Source organism: Diabrotica virgifera, chromosome 3 (assembly GCF_917563875.1).
Source record: "Diabrotica virgifera virgifera chromosome 3, PGI_DIABVI_V3a".
NCBI lineage: Eukaryota > Metazoa > Arthropoda > Insecta > Coleoptera > Chrysomelidae > Diabrotica > Diabrotica virgifera.
In genome coordinates, this window is record NC_065445.1 from 173,599,425 (window position 1) to 173,626,687 (window position 27,263).

At 31.5% G+C, this 27,263-nt stretch overlaps 1 protein-coding gene across 1 annotated transcript in view; it reads right to left on the reverse strand.

Annotated features, from left to right (window-relative positions):
• Nucleotides 1-27,263, reverse strand: part of LOC114334842 (WD repeat-containing protein 48 homolog) — a 160,711-nt gene that overhangs the window by 27,472 nt on the left and 105,976 nt on the right. Inside the window, exons 10-11 of the mRNA XM_028284954.2 lie at nucleotides 24,897-25,114; nucleotides 5,186-5,393 (exon numbers count right to left, since the gene is read on the reverse strand). Of these exons, the coding sequence (XP_028140755.1) occupies nucleotides 5,186-5,393; nucleotides 24,897-25,114 (426 nt within the window). The remainder of the gene's footprint in view (nucleotides 1-5,185; nucleotides 5,394-24,896; nucleotides 25,115-27,263) is intronic.

The window sequence follows — 27,263 nt, forward strand, 5'->3', positions numbered from 1 at the left end:
TACTGCTGTTAGAAAACAGAAGAAAATGTTTGAGATATAAACATTGCTTTTCCCTTAAATTCAATGTTCAAGCCAGCTCCTGCTGCCACCTGTTTAAGCGAAAAGCAATGTTTATTTTTCGAATAAACCTTTTTTCCGTTTTCTGAAAGTAAAATATATTTTGAATTAAATAAATTACATACATTATTTTTTTTTTGTAAATTAATTTATTAAAAAAAAATTTAGTCACTCTGTATAAATAATAAGGGTAATGTTTCCATTGTTTTCAATCTGGTGGGATGTAGAGTAATATTTTTGATGTTATTTTATGTGCTATTAGATTGAAAACTTAGTCCTTTCTAATAATGATAATGTTTATACTACTGAATAGAGAATTGAATAACCTTTCGAATAACCAAATTATTGTAAAGTCCCAGTGATTGGCTGTGTACCATAGTTAAAAAACTTACACAGAATTAAAAAACTTCGGTTTGTATAATGGTATAAAATTCTATTAAAAAAGTCATCCAAATAGATTATAGAAAAACATCAGAACATTTTCTATCTAGTCAGATCATCTTCAGTGACATTCTGTTTAGTTACTGAAACTATAGCCCGCTAGTTGATATATTATTATGTAGTCTTCAAAATTACATAATTATTTATTAAAATTTTCCATATAAATAGTTAATCATAAAAATGCCAAAGGAAATAGCTTCAGAACAACATTAAAATTATACTTTTGAAATGCGGCACAATGTCGATATTAATGGATTTTACTAAAGCTCAAAAGCAGCATGGCTTCCCTGCTCGAAAAACTGAAGGGGTACTTGTCACAACGAGTTCGAGGTCAAGACGAAATTCGGTCTGTGTCACTCGTCTTGACTTGTCATTCCAAAAGTATAATTTTAATAAAAATTTTATTTTAATAAAATTATGTAATTTTAAAAACTATATATCAACTAGTGGGCTAGTTTCAATTACTACACAGAATGTCACTGAAGATGATTTGACTAGATCGAAAACATTCTGGATGTTCTTGGATGACTTTTTTAAAAGTTTTTTAATAAAATTTTATACCATTATACAAACCAAAGTTCTTTACTACTATGGTTTTTCAAATAACCGTAATTCTCATTAAAAAAATTCATCGATTACGTCATCGCGCCCAGATGGATGACGTCACTACTAGTATGATATATATGCCAAAAAATCACAATTAAAAAATCGACCTCTTTCGGGATTTTTCCTTAGAGTCGACAGTTTAATAAATAACGAATTTATTCCTTTCCTTTGCATCATACTGTATATTAATTTGAATTTGAATTTTGTAATTTCATGAGTACGTAGTAACTTTTTAATAATTCATTTATTAATCCCTTTAAACACTGCACTCTTTAGGTTCCACTATTTAAGCAATTAAATAATTCAAATAATTTAGTAATTTATTTATATAATAATTCCTCATTAACGTTTAATAACACGATTTTTATTACGTAAGTAGTTAGTGACTTCGACAGCAGTACTTGAGGAGTGTTTTTTTTTGTATCGAACACTACAAAAATTTTATTTTTTAAACGTTAAAAAATTTTCCTCAATAACGTTTAATAACACCATTTTTATTACGTAAGTAGTTAGTGACTTCGACGGCAGTACTTGAGGAGTGGTTTTTTTGTATCGAACACTACAAAAATTTTATTTTTTAAACGTTAAAAAAATTAATTTATTGATTTTTTTATAAGCCTATTTTACCCTTAATGGGACGATATTATTATATATGAAATTCAAATAATCGTGCAAATAAATCACTTATTTAAGTATTAATTGTATTACATTCTATCGATAACAACAAAATTTTAATTTTTTAAACGTTGAAAAAATTATTTTTTGACTGATTTTTGAGGCTATTTAGTAAAAAAAAAAATAAGTTTTATTAGCTGCTTTTGATGGTAAAGATAAAAATACATACAAAAAGGTAAATTATGATTAATTTAGCTGTATGTTGTTGAGGTTATGAGTCAAAAACTTCAGTAAAAAAAAAAGGTTTTTTCGATTTTTAGGTATTTTCCCACATCGAAAATGATAATGATGCCTATGCCATTCGAAAGAATGGAAAAAAATTCACAAAATAACAATATTTAAAGTTGGCGAAAGATTTCCAACATAATCTAAATTTTTTTTGAAAATTTCAAAAAATTTTCTGTGCTCAATTTTGAAGCTAAAATTCTGAAAAAAATCAGGGTGCTTTGTATTGTTAAGATACGCCTTCAATAATTTTTTCAGATTTTTTGCAGCAATACGGCGTCTAAAAATAATTGTTTTCAAAAAAACACGTTATTTTCCAAAGCACCTAGCTCCTGGGAATCCTGTTATTTTTTAATCAAAACGAAACCGTAGATTTTCTTATTTTATTATTTTAAAAATATTTTTATTACGTAAGTAGTTAGTGGCTTCGACGGGGGGTACTTGCGGACTGGTTTATCCTGAGTTTTTTCCAAAAACGTGGCTAGAAGCGCTTCCTTGCGTACGGCACCAAAGTGCCGAGCTTTTTTTAACCTTAGCGCGCTTTGAAAATCACAACCGCAACAAGCAGTTTTATAAAGGGGAAACATTTTCTATCGAATACTACAAAAATTTTATTTTTTAAACGTTAAAACGTTAAAAAAATTAATTTATTGATTTTTTTTATAAGCCTATGGCAGGGTACCTTTAATGGGACGGTATTATTATATATGAAATTCAAAAAATCGTGCAGAACAAAAAAATAATTTATTTAAGTATTAATTGTATTACATTCTATCGAGAACAACAAAATTTTAATTTTTTAAACGTTAAAAGAATTATTTTTTTTTACTGATTTCTGAGGTTATTTAGTAAAAACGCCGAAAACGGGGTTTTTGAGCATGCTGTAGGAAAAAAAATAAGTTCTAATAGCTGATTTTGATTGTAAATGTAACAATACATATAAAAATGTAAATGATGATTAATTTAGCTGTATGTTGTTGAGTTTATGAGTCAAAAACTTCAGAAAATGCCAAAAAAAACAGTTTTTTCGATTTTTAGGTATTTTCCACGTCGGAAATGATAATATGGCATATGCCATTCGAAAGAATGGAAAAAAATACACAAAAAACAATATTTTAAAGTTGGCAAAAAATTTACAACATAACCTAAATTTTTTTTGAAAATTTCAAAAAATTTTCCTGCGCTCAATTTTAAAGCTAAAAATCTGAAAAAAATCAGGCAACTTTGTGTTGTTAAGATACGCATTCAATATTTTTTTCAGATTTTTTGCAGCAATACAGCGTCTGGAAAAAAATGTTTTCAAAAAAACACGTTTTTTCCATAGCGGACCCCCCGGAGCACGTAGGGACTTGAAAATTTGGCTGAGTGAGTTTTCAATTATATATTTTCGAATGGATAAACCCAAAACTGAATCGAGCCTGGTGCAATTTTGACCATCTTATCCCGCTATAGCCTTTACCAACCCCACTGATTTGCAGTTCCAAATTCATTTTTTTTGGAAAAAAAAATATAGGCTCTTATTAGTCGTAGAAACATTGTAGGTCTTAAATCCAGCAATCATAATCTGTGAGTTGTAAACTGCTACGATGTTTTAAGGGGCGCTCCAGCTCTAAATATTGGCTGAGAAAAAAAAAAGGTTAAAACCCTGTTAAAGCAAGGCATCAACCTAAAGCTACGGTTTGTTACAACAGTGAGCGACGCACAACTCAGTCGAAAGCCGCGCACGTTCCTCAAAATCAAGGAGTGGTTTCTGTATATTAACGGACTGTTAGGTTCTGTTTAGTTGCAGACCGATAGCAGTGTACGTCGACGATGTGCGCTGGAATCAACAGCGATTTGATTTGGACTCAAACGTTCAGCTGACCTCACAGCGTACACATCTATTCGGAAATTATAGTTGTATAGTTATGTAGATATTATTATTGTAATAATTAAGTGATTAAATTTGCTCCCGAGGAAGATAAAAGACTAGTGGATCTAGTCCAGTATCATTTAATAGCAATTTAGAAATGTAAGATTACATATTTATATCTACTTTAAATTTTTAAGAAGTTTTCTTTTTTGTTCTTGAACACTTGTATTTTTATTTTTTCTCTAAATAAAAAAACTTACCTCAAAGTCATGCTTAATTTTTCTTCTGCAGAAATCGGATGTTGTCTTCTGTTGTAGGGGTTTTTTAGTAATATCATCCCTTATAGATTGTAAGACAGTATCAAATAAATCCCTGGAAAGTCTAAAATATTCTCGAAATGTTCAATTGGTTTTGAAACAATTTTCTTTCGACTGTTAATTTAAATACACCGTCTGTATTACGACATGAAAAATTTCGTTTACATTTTTATTTCTTTTTATTTAAATTTAACACTATCAACTCTTCTTCTTCCTCCTCTTTTAGGAGTAATAAAATTATTGCGTTTAATTTGTAAAAACTCATTTATCAATGCACACCCTCCGTCAACGTGAAACAAATTTTTAAAACTAATTTTGAGCGCGACAGAATATGCGAACTACTCTAACAAACCGACTCACCCAAATCTGCCATGAGTCGAGCACAACAGATTCTGCTGTACCATAGATATAATAACACATAGATTAGGCCAGGTCAGAAAAACAGCGTAACAGGGAGCAGTTCGGGTCGGTGGTCTATCTATCTCTCTCTACCGGCGCTTAGCTTTCTCTCTCTAGCATATGATGGCCACCGCCTCTGTGTCTATGTCGTTCCATTACTCGTAGATACGCTCACACTCGCACGACAGACAAAGATAGCTAGACCACTGTACTTGATATTGGCGTTACACCCCGATGCATTGAGTGACATATCCCTAGCCTGGTCTATTGTTAACATGTCTCTGTGCTGTACGCATATGCCGTGCGCTGTGTACTGTTCTAACAAACCGTAGCTAGTTCTAACAAACCGTAGCTAGTAGTTCTAACAAACCGTAGTAGACTCGACAGCCAACGCTGCGCTGTGCGAAAAGACCTACATTGTCAAACGAGTAACGACCCCTCTATCTACATCTACAAGCACCAAGCATGCATCAAGAACCAGGCGGGTAAATTTTTTGTTATATTGTTATAGGATTTTGATCAATTGATTTAAATCCTGCTTGACTCTTCCGTTCTGTTCGTGTTAATTATTAATAAATAAACACATATAGGTACCTACAGTATGTAAATTTACCTTTTTCATCCGATCTTGTTTCAAAAGATGCGAAGGTACACTGGAATGGGGTTGAAGGTAAAATTGTACTTTAATAAATTTGTTTTGTGAGTTATCCTCTATATTTGATATCACCCAATTTGGTACTGTTTCACTGAGTAAGGTATTTTCCGTTTCGCCTGATGTATCGCCTACCAAAACTCGATACAGCGTCCGTCCACCCACCTCACTAAAAACCAATTTTAAAATAAAAATGAAAGAAAATGCAGGTATAATTTAATAGGGCTTATCAAATAAATACAATAACTATAGCCTATTCACTGAACTTGAGAAAATTTTGACAGAATCAATACAAAATGACAATACAAAAATTCCTACTACTCACTATTAAGGGGATCGGTTCAAAGTTTCGGCTCCAATGCTATTTAAATGGGATTCATTTTTTTCGAATCATGAGAACACTAAGTATTTTTGAAAAATTTAAACGCAGAATGAAATATTACGTTCTTACTGAGGGCCGAAAGTCCCTGAAAACTTCTATAATGTTTATTTTAATAAGTTACAGGAGTGAAAAACTAAGAGAAAATGTGATTTGATTTTAAATATCTCATTCAAAAGAAACTTTTTATTTTTTCTAAGGGACTTTCGGCCATCGATAATAATTTAGTCTTTCATTATGCGTTTAAATTTTTTTAAAATATTTATTAGTTTTTTCAGGATTCGAAAAAAATGGACATCATGTCCGTGGTGATATTTTCCAAATTGAACATTCGCTATATTTGTTATACAACGCACTAAGTCGAGAGTGAGTAGAATATGGTGACAAGACAGTGACAATTTTAAATATTTGACAAGGCGTCGGGAATATTTTGAGTTGTTGATTAAAAAATATTTGTATTAGATAAATAATTAATTTAAGACATGAACTTAATAAAATAGTTGTTTATGAAACAGTTCGTGAAGTATGCTTTTTGAGCACGCACGCGATGTTTAGAGCACGAGCGTACCGAGTGCTATACTTACAGCAGAAGTGCTCAAAAAGTACTTCAAGCACAGTTTCATACAATATTTTATCTACAATAAACAAATAAAAAACTTACAACTCTTCGTCACTGGAATACATTTCTATTCTACGTACAATTTTTAAAACTATGATATTTAAAAGTTCAAACTTCTTTCAAACCGCAAAACTGTCAAAACTTTTGTTGTAATTTATTGCTCACATATCATCACCATGACAACGCGAAAGTTAAGGATATATGTGTAAAAGTGTGCTAAAAAACAGTGCGAAAAAGTAAATCCCATTTAAAATATATTGTTACTTCACGCACACTTCAAATCCTTCACGTACTGCTATCTACAATGACAGTTTGCACAAACTAAAAACTTATACATAATATGAGATACAGTAGATAAAATTATTTATTGTTTAATATTTATGGAAGATCCAAGCAGAGCATACACCAGGATATAGTCTGTGATCCAAGTACTTTGTTGTTAAAGATGTTCAAAATTATAAGCTTTCCATAGTAACAATATATTATTAAAAAATGACTTTATCACTTTTCCTCTTTTCTCGATTGAGTATTAGTTTTTGTTATACAGTATATAAATTACTACAATCACTGAATACAAAGTTAGTGAACAAATTATCATATTAATTAACTGAATTAATAATTTAAGCAATTTTGCGCCTACACTCTTAACAGTAAAACAAACCTACTATTGCATACTTACTATTTTTAAAAATAAGAATAATCATAAGTAGTGAGATTATTCTCGATTTGGAAATTGGAAAGGATTGTTGAAAACAGAAAAATGATAAATATCGATACCAGCTGGTCTCAGTTTTGTACAAGAATCTATCAAAATAATATGACCACCCCGACAAACTTCGATTAAAATACCACATAAAATGCAAATGAGCTGTGTCATAAAATCTATGCTATCAATAATTTTCAAATCGAGTATAATATACAAGAATAAAAAACCGCGAAACGCCGTAAAAATGAGTGGCACACACAATATTCCAACTACAAATGAGCTAATATGAATATTACGTGGCGCAAAAATGTATTTTTATTTTGATGAAAAATAAAATTATAGAATGCGAGAGTTTTATTTTGAAAAATTTTTCCATAGTAATTGTTATATTTGAAGTAAAACGGGCCACAAAAGAGCCTCAAACCTCAATACTATGGAAAAATGTTTCATCATCAAAATGAAAATATATTTTTGCGCCACGTAATATTCATATCAGCTCTATTGTAGCTGGAATATTGTGTGCGCCACTCATTTTTAGGGCGTTTTTGCGGTTTTTTTATTCTTGTATCAGGAGTTTTTCAAAGTAAATGTTTTTTACAAATTAAATGTATAACCTTGAATATAATGTTTCTCGATTACACGTTAAGCGTTATAAATGCTTTTGTCGTATTATCGTGCAAATGTGCTAGTGGTTACGACACTAAACTTGTGATAGGGCAATTCAAGTTCATATCCCAGCTATAACAATATTTATTTTTTCAATATAATTCTTTGTGTACATCGAATGCACACTAGATTTTTTTCTATTCGCAATAGATAAAAAAATATTCGGATGGCTGGAAAATGAACTCTGATTGCCCGATCAAGTTTAGCGTCGTAACCACTATAACCTTATAGACCATTTCGGTGATAATGGTTAAGTGGACTATACTTTGGAGCTCGATAACTTCTAAACGGTTTAACCGATTTTGATCACTAAACATGAGTTTGACAGGTATTTACAAGTAGCGTCTGATGCACCTAAGGGCAAAAATATGATATCTGAGGCTATTATAGGATTTAGTGAGCATAAAAGCCGTTTTTCCAATCGGAAATGGATTTTATCACACTTATGAGGCCTAAAGAAAAGTGGCCTAAAAGAAAACGAGGCGTAACTAACTTAAAAATTCAAAAGAAAAGAAAAGAAAAAGCACACCGCACACATCTTATGGAAAATATAATGTCACTCAAATGAAATTTACATGAATAGATGCGTCCTGAAATTTCAATAATTTGATACCATTGCGCCAACTCTGAATTTTGCTTAATTAGGGCGTTAATTGTAATTAAAGTTTATTGAAATCGCATTTTGAAGTCCATAAAACTGGCATTCATAAATAATATTAGTCTAGTGGCTATTGAATACAGTCTATTCAACACTAGCTTAAGCCGATTAGAGGCGGTACAACTAACCAAATTATACCTACTTTATTATCAATATTAATAGGAAAAGATAAGAGTAAGCATCTGCCTTAATCCCTCAGAAATATTTATGGAGTAAGCGAATCACAAGATCTTTTTTCTCTCTTTGACACACGTACATTCCTATTTGATTTTAGATTTATTTTTATCAATTTACGCTCTTGTTAATCAAATTACAGAGTTGGCGCAATGGTATCAAATTATTGAAATTTCAGGACGCATCTATTCATGTAAATTTTATTTCATTTGAGTGCCATTATATTTTCCATAAGATGTGTGCGGTGTCCTTTCAAAAAAATATTTCTTTTAAATTTTTAAAATAATAAACGTCTTACGATCATCTAAACCAATTAAATAAGTATAAATAAAGTTACATAAAGATTTTAATTATTTTCTTAAGGCTATGGGTACATAATTCGCAAATATTTTACGTGTATCCCTACTTTTCTGTCTTTACACGGCAAATTACGTGTAGTAAAATTCACACTGGTATGGATATGTAAACATTACTAGAATGTCATTCTACTTGAAAATGTCATCATTAATTTAAAGAGATGGGTTTTGAATGTTCTTGGATAACTGTTATTTTTATAATTGCAAATTATTAATTCAGTTAATAAATGTGATAATTTTTTCACTAACTATGTATTCAGTGATTGTAATAATTTATTTGTACAACAAAGACTAATACTCAATCCAGAAAAGAGGAAAAGTGTTAAAGTGATTTTTTAATAATATATTGTTATGGAACGCTTACAATTTTGAACATCTTTAGTAACAAAATACTTGGATCACAGAATATATTATCCTGATGTATTCTCTGCTTGGATCTTCCACAAATAATACACAATAAATAACTTTTTATTAAGTTCACGTCTTAAATCAATTATTTATCAAATACACTATATATCAGGGGTGGCCAAACACCTTGATAGTCCGAGCCATTTTTAAAATGTGAAATTTTTGGCGAGCCGCAATTAAACAATTATCTGAAAAGTGTAAAAAAATATTAAATTTCTCTCTCGCTGTAAAGCAGCCTTTACTAATTCAGGATAAGGATAGTTCGATTCTTCATCATCCATCCATTTTTTTCTGGGACGGCCTACTGATCTTTTATCGTCTCTCAAAAACACTGTCTTTAACACTCTGCCTTCCTCTGATCTACCACATCACCTGCCCATCTTATCTTAGCGTTTATATAATATGTCTGACGATGTTTTTAGTACCATACACAGTCAGCAATTCAGCTTTGCGGCGCCTTCTCCACTATTCTGTCAATTCATCTCTTTGAGGGCCAAATATCATTCTGAGAACTTCGCTTTCAAATACCAGCAGCTTATTTATTTCCCGCTGATGTAGAGTCCATGTAGGGCGAATAATTGGCTGTACAGTCGTAATTTAGATTATCTTTTTAACAGCTTAGGTCTTAATAATGACGATAGGGAATATTCCACGCAGCTATTCTTGCTGAGACTTTTTTTTATATGTGCTTGTCATCTGTTATTACAGATGATAATGTCCCCTAGATATTTAAACTCTTTTACTACTTAGAAGTTGTGGTCATTAATAGGTATGCTCTGTATAACTCTTGTTCTTGGATTTTTGATTACTAGCATGTATTTCGTCTTCTCTTCATTTATTCGAAGGCTCAGACTACCTGTTTCTTCCTCGAGTTGTGAAAACACCTCTCTCACGTCTCTTGTAGAATGAGCGACTGCACCTATATCTTCAGCAAAGGCCAACAATTGTTTTTATCCTGGATTCGCAAATCCTCCTGTCAGCTCAGATGATATTTTCCTTATTACATATTCTAAGGGCAAATTGAATAGCAACAATCATAAGGGTTCTCCTTGTCCAAGTCCTAATCTTACACTGTCTTTTATATTTGTTGTCAGTAATTTAAGATATTTTGCAACAAAAAAAAAATTAAAACTCAAACAGGTACATTTATTGCGAGCCACAAATAATCCTTCAAAGAGCCACATGTGGCTCGCGAGCCACAATTTGGCCAGCCCTGCTATATATCAATAATATTTAATCAATAACTCAACATATTCCCGATGCAATGTCAAATATTTAAAATTGTCACTGATTGTCAGTGTCTGACTGACAATATATGCTGACAATATTATATTCGGCTGAGTGCGTTGTAAGACAAAGATAGATTTGGAAAATATTACCACGGCATTGTGTTCATTTTTTTCGAATCCTGAAAAAACCAATAGATATTTTTGAAAAATTTAAACGCAGAATGAAAGACTAAATTATTACCGAGGGCCGAAAGTCCCTTAGAATAAATAAAAAGTTTATTTTGAATGATATATTTGAAATTAAAAATCACACTAAATTTTCTCTTAGTTTTTCACCCCTGTAACTTATTAAAATAAACATTATAGAAGTTCTCAGGGACTTTCGGCCCTCGTTAATAACGTAATCTTTCATTCTGCGTTTAAATTTTTCAAAAATACTTATTAGTTTTCTCAGGATTCGAAAAAAATGAATCACCATTTGAATAGCATTGCAGCCGAAAATACGTACCGATCCTCTTAAGGGAATGGGTACGTAGTTTCTGCTCCAATGTTATTCAAATGGAATTCATTTTTTTCGAATCCTGAGAAAACTAATACGTATTTTTGAAAAATTTAAACGTAGAATGAAAGATTACGTTATTAGCGAGGGCCGAAAGTCCCTGAGAAAAAAAATTAAGGGTGAAAAATTAAGAGAAAATTTAGTGTGATTTTTAATTTCAAATATCTCATTCAAAATAAACTTTTTATTTATTCTAAGGGACTTTCGGCCCTCGGTAATAATTTAATCTTTCATTATGCGTTTAAATTTTTCAAAAATATTTATTGGTTTTTTCAGGATTTGAAAAAAATGAACACAATGTCCGTGGTAATATTTTCCAAATCTATCTTTGTCATACAACGCACTCAGTCGAATAGAATATTGTCAGCATATTGTCAGTCAGACAGTGACAATTTTAAATATTTGACATGGCCTCGGGAATATTTTGAGTTGTTGATTAAATAATATTGATAGTGTATTTTTGATAAATAATTAATTTAAGACGCGAACTTAATAAAAAGTTATTTATTGTTTATTATTTATGGAAGATCCAAGCAGAGAATACACCAGGATATATTCAGTGATCCAAGTATTTTGTTGTTAAAGATGTTCAAAATTGTAAGCGTTTCATAGTAACAATATATTATTAAAAACCACTTTATCACTTTTCCTCTTTTCTCGATTGATTATTAGTTTTTATTGTACAGTAGATAAATTATTACAATCACTGAATACACAGTTAGTGAAACAATTTTCATATTAATTAACTGAATTAATAATTAAGGTAATTAATTATACAAGTAACAGTTATCCAAGAACATTCAAAAGCCATCTTTAAAGTTAATGATGACATTGTCAAGTAAAGTTTACATATCCATACCAGTGAGAATTTTACTACACGTAATTTGCCGTGTAAAGACAGAAAAAGTAGGGACAGCCCTAAAATAATTGCGAATTATGTATCGATGGCAATAATAAAATACCCAATATTTTTTTAATTTAGCGAAAAAGTTAATTACTGATGAAGTATAGTAAACGTTTTCGTGTTTTATCGTCAACAATAGATGGAAGAGTCCGTTAATTATTATGTAGTCCCGTTAAAGGAGACGCCCGCCGTTAGACAAATGCGTACAAGCCTTTTTAAAGTTGTTAATAAATTAAATTCACTATCAAATGCCATTTATGGGTCATTCTTAATAAGTTGGGAGATTTTACCACTAAGTTTTAAAATTAAGATTCATTAAATATGTTTTTTTTTTCGCAACTTGATTGAGATATAGCCACTTGTTAAAGAAACGCTAGAAGTTAAGTTAAATATAAAGTATTTTTCCCGTAAATTAAAAAAAAATTGTATAGTCCACGGACATGATGTGACCACTGACTTAACAAAGTATGTTTATTTCTGATGCCTACATATGTACGTAGCAATAAACTAAGTTAAACCTTTGCTTTTTTATTTTGTTTTAATAAAACATAATGTTACTTGTAAAATAAATTACGTCCGTGGATATTCTGCTAACAATAATCCACGGACGTGACGAAAAACACGTTACTAACAATCTACACATCACATTTTTGAGTTTAGAAAATGTTTTGACTGTGAAATATAATCAGCTTTATCGGTTTTAAAATAAAATAAAATATAATGTTACTTGTACGCCATTTTTTTAAATTCTACTAGCTTGAATATTAAGCTAGCGGATCATCTCCCCTGAGGTGTGGTTAAGGGGTGAAAAATTATTAGGATGGTAATAAATTAGTTAAACATAGGTGAAAAATTATGCCGTAGGCTAAATTAGATTCCGTTCATGTGATGCCATTTTTTTAAATTTTGCTAGCTTGAATATTAAGCTAGCGGAACATCTCCCCTGAGGTGGGGTTAAGGAGTGAAAAATTATTAGGGTGGTAATAAATTAGTTAAACATGGGTGAAAAATTATGCGATAGGGTAAATTAGATTCCGCTCATGTGGCCCTGCTAGCTTAAGGTACCTCACAAAAGTCTCGTTTCACCTACCATATCTCGCTTTGTATTGCTACTAGAAGATTTCTGAGAAAGGAATCTCTTTGTTTTTTTTATAGTCTACAAAAATGTGTTGTACATTTTTTTCGTAAGATGCATAGTTTTTAAGTTTAAGGACAAAAAAACCGTCCAAAAAGGTGTCATTTTTCAATGAAAATGGCAAATTTCCAAAAGGGATATTTCAAAGTATTGAGTTTAAAAAAAAGCATAGAACATTTTTGCTTACAATAGGGAACTTGCAGATTTTTTATTACATAATAATGTTCAGTTTTGTTTAAAAATGAGATTTCCAAAATTTCACGCTTCAAAAACTCGTAATAAGTTAGAATTACAAATTTAAAGTCTTCTGCGGTATAAAATAGTTCAAACGACCCGTGACGTCACATAGTTTTATTATATAGTTATGATTATGGTTATATTTAGGTATATTCTTCTTCTTCTTCCACCTACTTGGGTATTAGGCTAGGTCGTCGCGAAATAAGGGAAAAATATTTAGATTCGATAGGGAAAAATACCAGTTTGTTGAGATTGAAATTTGATAGATAGAGTTTTTGAAGGAAAGGAAAGAAGGTTTACTATGGAAAATAAAACCATTTTGTAAAAGTACAAGTTTTCTATGAATATTATAAATATTACGTGGCGGAAAAATGTATTTTTATTTTGATGAAAAATAAAATTATAGAATGCGAGTTTTATTTTAAATTTTTTTCCATAGTAATTGCTATATTTGAAGTAAAACGGGCCACAAAAGAGCCTCAAACTGCAAACTTTATCAAAGGTACCCTTTGTGGAGCGTTTTACTTCAAATATAGTAAATACTATGGAAAAATGTTTCATCATCAAAATGAAAATATATTTTTGCGCCACGTAATATTCATATTATCAGCTCTTTTGTAGCTGGAATATTGTGTGCGCCGCTCATTTTTACGGTGTTTTGCGGTTGTTTTATTCTTGTATCAGGAGCTTTCCAAAGTAAATGTTTTTACAAATTAAATGTATAAACTTGAATATTATAATGTTTCTCGATTACACGTTCATCATCATTCTCTTTGCCTTATCCCTATGAGGGGTCGGTTACCCTAATTGCATTTCTCCACACAATTCTATCTAGGGTCATATCTATCTCAATCCCTTTTACCAACATGTCCTGCCTTATCGTCTCCCCCCAGGTCTTCTTTGGTCTTCCTCTCCTACTCCTTCCAGGAATCTGCACTTCAGCTATTCTTCGTATTGGGTGATTAACGTCTCGACGTTGAACATGACCAAACCATCTTAACCTATGCTCTCTCATTTTGGCATCAATTGGTGCCACACCTAGACTTCCCCTAATATACTCATTTCTAATTTTATCCTTCTTTGTCAATCCACTCATCCATCTAAGCATTCTCATTTCCGCCACATGCATTCGTTGTTCCTCTTTCTTTTTCCTGCCCAACATTCAGTTCAGTACATCATAGCCGGTCTTATGGCTGTTTTATAGAATTTTCCCTTCAGCTTCATTGGAATTTTTCTGTCACACAACACACCACTCGTTTCTTTCCACTTCATCCATCCAGCCCTAATTCTACTGCATGCATCTCCATCTATTTCTTTATTACTCTGTAATACCGATCCCAGGTACTTAAAACTATTGCTTTTTACAATCAGTTCACCATCCAAAGATACCATTTTATTTGTAGTAACTCCATCTTTAAATGAACATTCCAAATACTCTGTTTTTGTCCTACTAAGTTTTAAACCTTTTTGCTCCAGAGCTTGCCTCCACTGTTCCAGTTTTTGTTCTAAGTCTCTTTCACTATTTCCTACTAACACGACATCATCAGCATACATTAAGCACCATGGAATGTTACCCTGCAGTTTCGCTGTTATCTGGTCCAAAACTAATGAGAATAAATATGGACTAAGCACAGAGCCTTGGTGCAATCCTGCTTTCACATGAAATTTATCGGTCTCTCCCACACCTGTCCTAACACTAGTCGTTACTCCCTCATACATATCCCTCACAATCTTTACATATTCACCAGGGACTCCTTTCTTATTGAGCGCCCACCACAGAATCTCTCGAGGAACTCTATCATATGCTTTCTCAAGATCAATGAATACCATATGAGCGTTTGTTTCTTTACTCCTGTATTTTTCCATCAACTGCCTTATAATGAAAATTGCATCTGTTGTTGATCTGCCCTGCATAAAGCCAAATTGATTCTCGGATATTTCGGTCTCTTCACGTATCCGTCTATCAATTATTCTTTCCCATATTTTCATGGTGTGGCTAAGCAGTTTTATAGCCCTGTAGTTTGTACATTGTTGTATATCTCCCTTGTTTTTGTAAACAGGTACCAGTATACTGCTTCTCCATTCGTCTGGCATTTGTCCAACTCCCATAATTCTATTAAATAGACCTGCTAGCCACCTTGTTCCTGTCTCCCCCAATGCTCTCCATACTTCTCCAGGAATATCATCTGGTCCTACCGCTTTTCCTTTCTTTATTTTTTTGAAGCGCTTGAGCCACTTCCTCGTTTGTTATTTTGGTAACCATTGCTGCTACTGTCTCCCTTGACTCTACAGGCTGTCTGTCAAATTCTTCATTTAATAAGCTGTCAAAGTACTTTCTCCATCTCTTTTTGACATCCCTTTCGTGAACTAGTATTTTATTATTTTCATCTCGGATACATCTAATCTGATTAAAATCTTTTGCTTTCTTTGCTCTCTGTTTGGCTATTGTATATATCTTCGTTTCGCCTTCCCTGGTATCAACTTCGTTTCGCCTTCCCTGGTATCAAGTTGATCGTATAGGTTTGAATACGCTTCTGCTTTGGCTTTTGCTACTGCTAATTTCGCTTTCTTTTTCGCCACCATATAGTTTTGACGATCTGTGTCGGATCTGGTTTCTTGCCAATTTTTATATAATTTTCTCTTCTCTTTTATTTTTCCTTGTACTTCGTTTGACCACCACCAAATCTCTTTATTCTCAAACTTTTTTCCTGACGTTTTCCCAAGTATTTCAATAGCAGTCTCTCTAATGCTACTGGCCATTTTTCTCCAAATTGTATTAGGGCTTTCTTTCATGTTCCAACATATTTTTTCTACTATTCTTCCCCCGAATAGACCTTCTTTTTCATCTTTTAGCAGCCACCACTTGATTTTTTGTGGTCCTCTCCGATATTTTTGTTTGGTCTCGCTTTTTACTTCGATGTCCAGAACAAGCAGCTTATGTTGTTGGCTTACTGTCTCACTAACTATTACCTTGCAGTCCTTGCGTTCACGTATGTCTTATTTCCTTATCATGAAGTAGTCTATTTGGCATTGATTGAGTTTCTCTCTTTTTAAAGAATGTGTTAACAATCGCCATATCCAATGGTGTTGTGAATTCAATCATGTCATCTCCAGCTTCATTTCTCGTTCCAAAGCCTAATCCCCCATGTATTGCTTCGTATCCTGCCTTGGCTTGGCCCACATGTGCATTGAAATCACCTCCTATTATAACTTTCTCCTCTGGCGGAATATCACTCAGGACGTCTCCTAATTGGTCATAGAACTTCTTTCATTCTCACCCAGACCTGTTTGGGGAGCATACACACACACAACATTCAATACCTCTTTGTCAATTACAAATTTCACTGACATCATTCTATCTCTCGTTCTTACAACTTCCACTACGTTATCGTTCATTTCACTATCAGCAATTATACCAACTCCATTTCTAATGTTACTAATCCCTAGCGTTATAAATGCCTTTGTCGTATTATCGTCCAAATGTGCTAGTGGTTACGACACTAAACTTGTGATAGGGCTATTCAAGTTCATATCCCAGCTATAACAATATTTATTTTTTCAATATAATTCTTTGTGTACATCGAATGCACACTAGATTTTTTTCTATTCGGAATAGATCAAAAAATATTGGATGGCTGGAAAATGACCTCTGATTGCCCGATCAAGTTTAGCGTCGTAACCACTATAACCTTTATAACCTTATAGACCATTTAGGTGATAATGGTTAAGTGGATTATACTTTGGAGCTAGATAACTTCTAAACGGTTTAACCGATTTTGATCACTAAACATGAGTTTGACAGGTATTTACAAGTAGCGTCTGATGCACCTAAGGGCAAAAAATATGATATCTGAGGGTATTATAGGATTTAGTTAGCATAAAAAGCAGTTTTTCCAATCGGAAATGGATTTTATCACACTTATGAGGCCTAAAGAAAAGTGGCCTAATAAAAGAAAACGAGGCCTAACTAACTTAAAAATTTAAAAGAAAAGAAAAGAAAAGAAAAAGGACACCGCACACATCTTATGGAAAATATAATGTCACTCAAATGAAATAAAATTTACATGAATAGATGCGTCCTGAAATTTCAATAATTTGATACCCTTGCGCCAACTCTGAATTTTGCTTAATTAGGGCGTTAATTGTAATTAAAGTTTATCGAAATCGCATTTTGAAGTCCATAAAACTGGCAATCATACATAATATTAGTCTAGTGGCTATTGAATATAGTCTATTCAACACTAGCTTAAGCCGATTAGAGGCGGTACAAATAACCAAATTATATCTACTTTATTATCAATATTAATAGGAAAAGATAAGAGTAAGCATCTGCCTTAATCCCTCAGAAAGATTTATGGGGTAAGCGAATCACAAGATCTTTTTTCTCTCTTTGACACACGTACATTCCTATTTAATTTTAGATTTATTTTTATCAATTTACGCTCTTGTTAATCAAAATACAGAGTTGGCGCAATGGTATCAAATTATTGAAATTTAAGGACGCATATATTCATGTAAATTTTATTTCATTTGAGTGACATTATATTTTCCATAAGATGTGTGCGGTGTCCTTTCAAAAGAATATTTATTTTAAATGTTTAAAATAATAAACATCTTACGTTCATCTAAACCAATTAAATAAGTATAAATAAAGTTACATAAAGATTTTAATTATTTTCTTAAGGAGATGGGTACGTAGTTTCTGCTCCAATGCTGGTATTTAATTACAAAACTTAATAAGTATTTTTGAAAAATTTAAACGCAGAATGAAAAATTACGTTATTAGCGAGGGCCGAAAGTCCCTGAGAACTTCTATAATGTTTATTTTAATAAGTTACAGGGGTGAAAAATTAAGAGAAAATTTAGTGTGATTTTTAATTTCAAATCTCTCATTCAAAATAAACTTTTTATTTATTCTAAGGGACTTTCAGCCCTCGGTAATAATTTAGACTTTCATTATGCGTTTAAATTTTTCAAAAATATTTATTGGTTTTTTCAGAATTCGAAAAAAATGAACACCATGCCCGTGGTAACATTTTCCAAATCTATCTTTGTCATACAACGCACTCAGTCGAATAGAATATTGTCAGCATATTGTCAGTCAGACAGTGACAATTTTAAATATTTGACATGGCCTCGGGAATATTTTGAGTTGTTGATAAAATAATATTGATAGTGTATTTTTGATAAATAATTGATTTAAGAAGCGAACTTAATAATATAAAGTTATTTATTGTTTATTATTTATGGAAGATCCAAGCAGAGAATACACCAGGATGTATTCAGTGATCCAAGTATTTTGTTGTTAATGTTGTATATTAATAAAAAATCACTTTATCACTTTTCCTCTTTTCTCGATTGATTATTAGTTTTTGTTGTACAGTAGATAAATTATTACAATCACTGAATACATAGTTAGTGAAAAAATTATCATATTGATCAACTGAATTAATAATTAAGGTAATTAATTATACAAGTAACAGTTATCCAAGAACATTCAAAAGCCATCTTTAAAGTTAATGATGACATTGTCAAGTAAAGTTTACATATCCATACCAGTGAGAATTTTACTCCACGTAATTTGCCGTGTAAAGACAGAAAAAGTAGGGTAATTATGAATTATTTACCGATGGCCTTAATAAAATACCCAATATTTTTTTAATTTGGCGAAACATTTAATTACTGATAAAGTATAGTAAACGTTTTTGTGTTTTGAATCGTAAACAATAGATGGAAGAGTCCGATAAATTATTAGCTACTCCCGTTAAAGGAGACGCCGTTAGACAAATCCGTACAAGCTTTTTTAAAGTTGTTAATAAATTATTCCTTTCGAAATATACTCAAATCGTATTTTTAAACATCTTATTTATTTTATATAATAATTAAATTCACTATCAAATGTCATTTATGGACCATTCTTAATAAATTGGGAGATTTTACCAAGTTTTAAAATAATTAATATTCATTAAATATGTTTTTTTTTCGTGACTTGATTGAGATATAGCCACTTGTTAAAGAAACGCTAGAGATCAAGTTAAATATAAAGTATTTTTCCCGTAAATTAAAAAAAATGTATAGTCCACGAACATGATGTGACCACTGACTTAACAAAGTATGTTTATTTCTGATGTCTATGTAACTACGTAGCAATAAACTAAGTTAAACCTTTCCTTTTTTATTTTGATTTAATAAAACATAATGTTACTTGTAAAATAAATTACGTCCGTGGATATTCTGCTAACAAGAATCCACGGACCTGACGAAAAACACGTTACTAACAACAAAATATAATGTTACTTGTACGCCATTTTTTTAAATTCTGCTAGCTTTTTACCCCCTGAGGTGGGGTTAAGGGGTGAAAAATTATTAGGATGCTAATAAATTAGTTAAACATAGGTGAAAAATTATGCCACAGGCTAAATTAGATTCCGTTCATGTGATGTCATTTTTTTAAATTCTGCTAGCTTGAATATTAAGCTAGCAGAACATCTCCCCTGAGGTGGGGTTAAGGAGTGAAAAATTATTAGGGTGGTAATAAATTAGTTAAACATGGATGAAAAATTATGCGATAGGTTAAATTAGATTCCGGTCATGTGGCTCTGCTAGCTTAAGGTACCTCACAAAAGTCTCGTTCCACCTACCATATCTCGCTTTGTATTGCCACTAGAATATTTCTGAGAAAGGAATTTCTTTGTTTTTTTTTTATAGTCTACAAAAAGTGTTGTACATTTTTTTCGTTAGATTTTAAGTTTAAGGACAAAAAATCCGTCCAAAAAGGTGTAATTTTTCAATGAAAATGGCAAATTTCCAAAAGGGATAACTCAAAGTATTGAGCTTAAAAAAATCATAGAACACTTTTGCTTACAATAGGGAACTTGCACATTTTTTTATTACATAATAATGTTCAGTTTTGTTTAAAAATGAGATTTCCAAAATTTCACGCTTCAAAAACTCGTAATAACTTACAAATTAAAACTCTTCTGCGGTATAAAATAGTTCAAACGACCCGTGACGTCACATAGTTTTATTATATAGTTATGGTTATATTTAGGTATATTCTTCTTCTTCTTTAGTTTATTGGCTTCCACTTACTTGGGTATTAGGCTAGGTCATCGTCGTGAAATAAGGGAAAAATATTTAGATTCTAGTAACATTTATCGTATGTCATTGTAATAATATATACCAGTTTGTTGAGACTGGAGTTTGATACAGTTTTTGAAGGAAAAGAAAGCCATTTTGTAAAAGTACAATTTTTTTATGAATAGTTCAAACGATCAAAAACACTTGTGACGTCACATAACTGTATTTTCTACTGACGTTTATAAATGTCTAATTATCAATTTTTTACAATTTTGTTTTCTTTGTTGGAGCATATAACCGGATGACGTCACGACGCGTTTTGGGCTGGCTGGGATAATTTGAATGTTTAATCGTCTTTAGGAGCCAAACGAAAGACAAACAAAACTTTTTTATCTTTGATACATGTTTTAAATTATGTTCTGTTGTGATTTATAACATTTTTTTCGAATTTAAAATTTTAAGCAAGTTCCCTATTAGGTACTCTAATGGCTCCCGGGGTTATTTTGACCAAAAAAAATTTCTATTTCTTAGATTAAAATAAAAGCATATTTTCTCATAGGGTAGGCTTTGTTTCTTGAGCTATTCCCTACTTAATGTGAAAATATCATGTAAATTAATGCATTCGGACGGAAGTCGGTGCCAAATACCCTCATTGACTGCACTAAATAATGAGTTCATTTTACAAATTGTGGTTTATGTTTATAGTGGAGTCAATGAAGGTTTTCACCTCCGATTTCGTTGAACCTCCATCGATTTTCATGAAAATTGGTAAGTATGTAGAGGATACCTCAAGAAACAAAGGTGACATGGTGCCAACTTGCGCTTTTACCCTAGGGGGGGGATGCCACCCCTTCTCGGGGGTGGAAATTATTTTATTAAAAATAATACCACTAATCGATAGAGGGACAAATTATAAGTAAAATTTGTTATATAAAGTTATTTCAATAAATCAATAGTTTTTGAGTTATTAAAAATCAAAAGTTTTGATTTTTCCTGAAAAAAATCCATGTTTTAAAGCAGTTTTTCATAAATAACTCAAAAACCATAAGTTTCTTCACAAAAGTTGTTATTACCAAAATCGAAGATAATATAAAAATAAATAAGCTCCTTATTCGAAAAATCCTTTATTACATATACAAAGTGCATATATATATATATATATATATATATATATATATATATATATTATATATATATATATATGCAATTGAATGTATATTTTTTTCCGCGAGTACTCAAATCTTAGTATTCAAGCTTAAATAACAGGAAAACGATGCACTTTGTTAAATATAGATATTAAACATTTTAATAAAGTACTTAAAGGTAACTATCAAAAAGCTATATAAGAAGTCGATAGCATCAAAATTAAGCAAGTTATGATGGAAATAAGAGGACCCTTTCAGATTTTTTAGGGAAGAATGAAAAATGAAACATACGTCATTTCCACAAAAATTAAAATTTATAGTAACCCATTTAACACTTTATTTATTTTAACATGAGTAATAACTTCAACAATTTTGACCGGTTTAGAATGCATATTTTTGAAAAAAAATACGATTAAAAAAATTTGAATTTTTCAAATTTTCGTGAATTTCATTTTCTTTTGATAATAACTCCAAAAATACTCGATGTACTTAAAAAATGGTAGAGAACAAAATTTTAGTTTTAACTTTATTTAAGCTTTTTCTTTTTTTAATATTTTTTTACGACAAAAAATAACCGAGATAGAAACATTTAAAACCTAAATTTTACTGCGAGAACCATGTAATCGGGGCCCTTTCACCTTGTATTTAAAAAAAATAAAGGATTGAGAAAATTATGTTTAATACAGTGTTATAGAACTTTTACTTAGCTTTGTAATGGTTTTTAGATAAATCTCATATTTCAAAATTTAACGGAGTTATTTTAAAAAAACCAATAACATTTTCTTTGAAAAAATTTTATAGCGGAGATTTCGTATGTATACAGGTTGTGGGAAGTCCAATTAGTCGTTTGTTGTAGGAGATACGAAAAAAGTTTATTTAGGTGAGATTGGGGCATAGATAATATCAGAATTTAAATACATTTCCAAATATACAGGGCCACCCATATTGACAGGGTGAAACAAAATTATCTTTTGTTTAATGGAACACCCTGTATATTTTTACATTTTTGGATTCTCCTCTATGTTTTATTTCTTAAAATATCAGGTTTTGTGATGTTATTCGAAGTAGTTTAAAAGATAATTACGTTTTTATTTTCAAATTTCATACCAATATTCACCCCCTGTATAATTGTAGTGATTTGACATCAGAAAATCAATTTATGTTCAAGTGATTTTTAATATAATCCATTATTGTTAAAAATTATTAATCTAGCAAAACGTTTAATTTTAGCTAATACAGGGTTGGTCGAAACTGAATGAGTGTTTACTCAAGTTTGAGAGTATGAGTTTTCTCAAACGGAGCAGCCTGTAATGCCTGTAATGAGCATTGTAATGAAATGCTATTGTATGACACTTTATTATTTCCCACTCTGCCAGTGAGAACTGAATTTATTTTTGAAATCCCTAACTTTATGTCTTTAATTATTTTAAATATTGTAAACGATTAAAAAACAATCAAATTAAATTGAAATAAATAACCAGTGTATATCTTCCACATTTACTTCATATTTACCGTAGCCTGTACCATAACAAAGCACAGATTATTATCCCTATATAGCAACGATATACCATGAATGTGAATTCATACTTGAGAAATGTCCGATATCCAGTCTCACAAAAAAAAAGGGATTCCTCAAACATAATATATATGCAGACAAAATCAGCCAAAGTGATTTGCGATATCTAATTAAAGGCCCTACCAAGTTGGTTTTGTTGAATATAGCATGGAAGCACGACGATACTTTAGTGATAAGCGTATTTTTCGTAGTAGCTATAGTATGTTGTTTTATATTATGTATTACCTATATTAAATTAGTTTTAGTATGTTTCGTTTATCTAAAAAAATGTAAAACAAACAAAAATTCTGTTTTTCTTGTAGTTTTTTTTTCGTATAGATATTGTTTTATATTGTAGTAAATTTAATTTAATTTTAGTATGTTCCGTTTGTTTGTAGAATTATATTTAATTAGATTTGCTTTAATTACTAAAATAAATAAATTTTCAATTATATTTTATGTATTTGTGGAAAAGGAAACCTAGCATTAGCGGCCACATTTCTATAACGGCCAATTGTTTTCTATTTTTAGTGGCCGTTATTGTCAGATTTTACTGTACCAATAATATTTTATTAAATTATGAAATATTATTTAAATAAAAAATTTATAAACTTGATAAAAGAAAGTTTGCTTAGAATTTACTCCTCTATCTAATTATGGGGTTATTTTTAATAAAATAGTGTTCACCCATGAGAAGGGGTAACATCCACCCCCAGGATAAAAGCGCAAGTTGGTAGCACATCATTTTTGTTTCTTGAGGTATCCTCTAACTACTTACCAATTTTCATGAAAATTGATGGAGGTTCAACGAAATCAGGGGTGAAAACCTTCAGTGACTGCCTTTTTGGAAATATAAAAGATTAATTTATTTCGTGATTGTCGATTTGCTAATTTTCTGATTTTTGGTTGCTATAAGGTTTAAAAAATTAATAAAAATTATAAATCATGCACATAAATGTAAAAAAATATTTATTTTACTTAATTAAACGAGATTGCTTGAGCCAGAATGCTGAAATCTGCATTTTTATCATTAAAAAAAAAAAGGTGGATTTCACCCCTAAAATGCAGAAAGCGCAACTTGGTGCCATATCACTTTTGTTTTTTGAAGTATCCTCTAACTAATCAACAATTTTCATGAAAATCGATGAAGGATCAAAGAAATCGTGGGTGAAAACATTCAGTGACTACACTTTCAGAAATATAGAAGAATAAGGTTTTGGTGATTTTCGACTTGTTAATTTTCGGATTTTTGGTTGCTATAAGGTTTGAAAAATTAAAAAAAAAATGTAATTCATGCACATAAATATAAAAAAAATATTTATTTTTCTTAATTAAACGAGATTACTTGCGCCATAATGCGGAAATCTGCATTTTTTACAATTTAAAAAGTAGGGGTGTATTACACCCCTAAAAGCAAAATCGCAAGTTGATGCTATATATCTTTTATTGCTTGAGGTATCCTCTAACTACTTACCGATTTTCATGAAAATCGATGAAGGTTCAACAAAATAGGAAGTGAAAACTTACAGTGACTGCACTTTCAGAAATCTAAAAAATAATTTTTAAAAAAGGGGTGTATTTCACCCCTAAAATGCAAAAAGCGCAAGTTGGCACTATGTCACCTTTGTTCCTTGAGGTATCCTTTAACCACTCACCAATTTTTATGAAAATCGATGGAGGTTCAACGAAATCTGAGGTAATAACTCATATCCACCTTCATTGACTCCACTATTATTCCCACACAATATATAAAAAGAAGTATTGAGAAATGTCAGCTTTTATCCTAATTTCACTATGTTTTGGAAACTAAATACATCGCTTCTAATATAATGAAAAATTGAATATAATGATTTTTAAATTACCTTAAAATAAGAGGAATATGTTTAGGGACGCTAAAGTAAAGGCTATGTTCTGGATCAGTCTCGACTCCTCTCCAATGCTCAAACAGAGCTTGAAGCAACAATTTTCCGTAGTTTACTTTATGATCTGGATCTGGAGCATCTTTGATGCCTACGTCCCTTGCCGATAACCAAGCTGAGAAACAATCAACTTCGTCTTGTCCTAAGTGTATCGTCAACATCTAATAACATACATTAAAGAATTATTTATATGTAATAATTAGAATTCGAAAATTAACAACCAAAGTGATAACAAACAAACTGAATGAAATTATAATATTAGCAGAAGAACAAGGTTTTAGGTCGGGAAGATCATGCACGGACGCTATAATTTATAATGAGGCAAGTTCAAAAGAAATCATTGAATACAACAAACCGGCATATTTATAAATTGAAGAGTCTCAGATGCAGAATCCACCAATTTAATAAAATTAAAATGGTAAATAGTAGTTTAAATCTGAGAATTTTTGTGTTGAAAGTTCTTTCTGGTACATCCTTAATCTGCGACTTTAACAATTTGTAAGACCGCAGACGACGAATGTAGAAAACAAAAAGGATTCCTTGCAATCACATTTCGCTTTCATTCGTCTAGGAAAAGGACAGAAGAGGAACTTTCTAGTACTCAAGTCTGAGTAAAGATAAAAAAGAAAATAGATGGTTTTGCTTGTTTTCGATTTAGAGGGTTGCACAATCGCTGGACAGCTGTTTCCACCGTTTCAGGCTTTTTCAACTGAGACTGCATCTGAGACTCTTCAATTTGTTAAGAGATGTCGCTGGATTGCGTCCCAATGGGAATTTGAATGATCTTTCAAATTCATCTGAAATTGATGGTTGAGCTATTTTTCGATTCAGAGGAGTGCACGCTAGCGCTGTTGAAAAAGCCTGAAACGGTGGAAACAGCTGTCCAGCGATTGTGCAACCCTCTGAATCGAAAACAAACAAAACCATCTATTTTCTTTCGGCATATTTGTTTCGTGGACCTTAAGAAAGCATTTGAAAGGGTCAAATTAAAGGACGTTATCCATTTGTTATACTCAAGAGAGGTACCTCTAGGAATAATTAAAACGATCGAAAATATCTACCAAAACAACACAACAAAAGTAAAAGTAGAAGATGAACTAACTGACCCAATTGAAACTGGCAATTGGATAAGACTGGGTGATTCTCTGAGTCCTTTATTGTTCAACCTGATCATGGATGAAATAATAAAAAAAGTAAGAACTAAAAAAGGATACCAAATGGAAGAGAAACAACTTAAAATAATCTGCTACGCAGACGATGCAATACTAATATCTCAAAGTGAAGATGATTTACAACGTATCCTGCCCCAATTTAATATAACCGCCAGAAAATTTAACATGTTAATTTCCCCAAGAAAGACAAAATGCATAGTTACAACAGCAAATCGAATAAGATGTAAATTGGAGCTGGAGGGTCAGATAATAGAACAAGTGATGGAGTTTAAATATCTAGGCATCACACTATCTAGCTACGGAAAGCTCAAAACAGAAGTGGAAGATCAAGTGAATAGAGCGAGCAGAGCCGCAAGTTGCCTGAATGACACAATATGTAGAAATAAAAATATCGGAAAAGAAATGCAAGGCAGAATTTACAAAACAGTCATCAGACCAATAATGACACACGCGGCAGAAACACGACCTGACAGAGAGAGGACAAAAAGATTGATCGAAACAGAAGAGATGAAAACCCTTCGAAAAAATCGATGGTAAGACAGTATGGGACAGAACGAGAAGTACAGATATCCGACGGAGATGCAAGGTGGTGAACATTAATAACTGGGTAAGAAACAGAAGAGTAGAATGAAATGACCACATAAGCCGAATGACAACAAATAGAGTAGTAAGGACGGCGAGAAACGGTTCCCCAATAGGAAGACGATCAGTGGGAAGACCACGAAAACGATAAAACGTCAACTTACTGGAGGCACATTGAAAAAAACAGACAGTCATGTCTATACAAAAAGAAGAATAATAATTAGAATGAAAAATTATTATATTCGCTCACTGCGTGACCACGGTGGGGATACACGAAACGATGCCAGCGACCGTAGCGGCGAGATAGGACAATTTTGGCGATTTTTTGTAATATCAGTGTCATTGTTTTTAACAATTTAATATTTTTTATCAAAAATGGTAAATAAATTTTGCGTAAGTATTTAATTATGCTAATAATAAACTCGAAAGACAGATTCACACCAAATGTAACTATAAAGATAACCAGATTCATCTTCTTTTTTGGTTGGCCATGTCGACGGTAATCCAGTAATTAGTATCGGGCAACTTATAACACTAATAACAATTTATTAAAGAG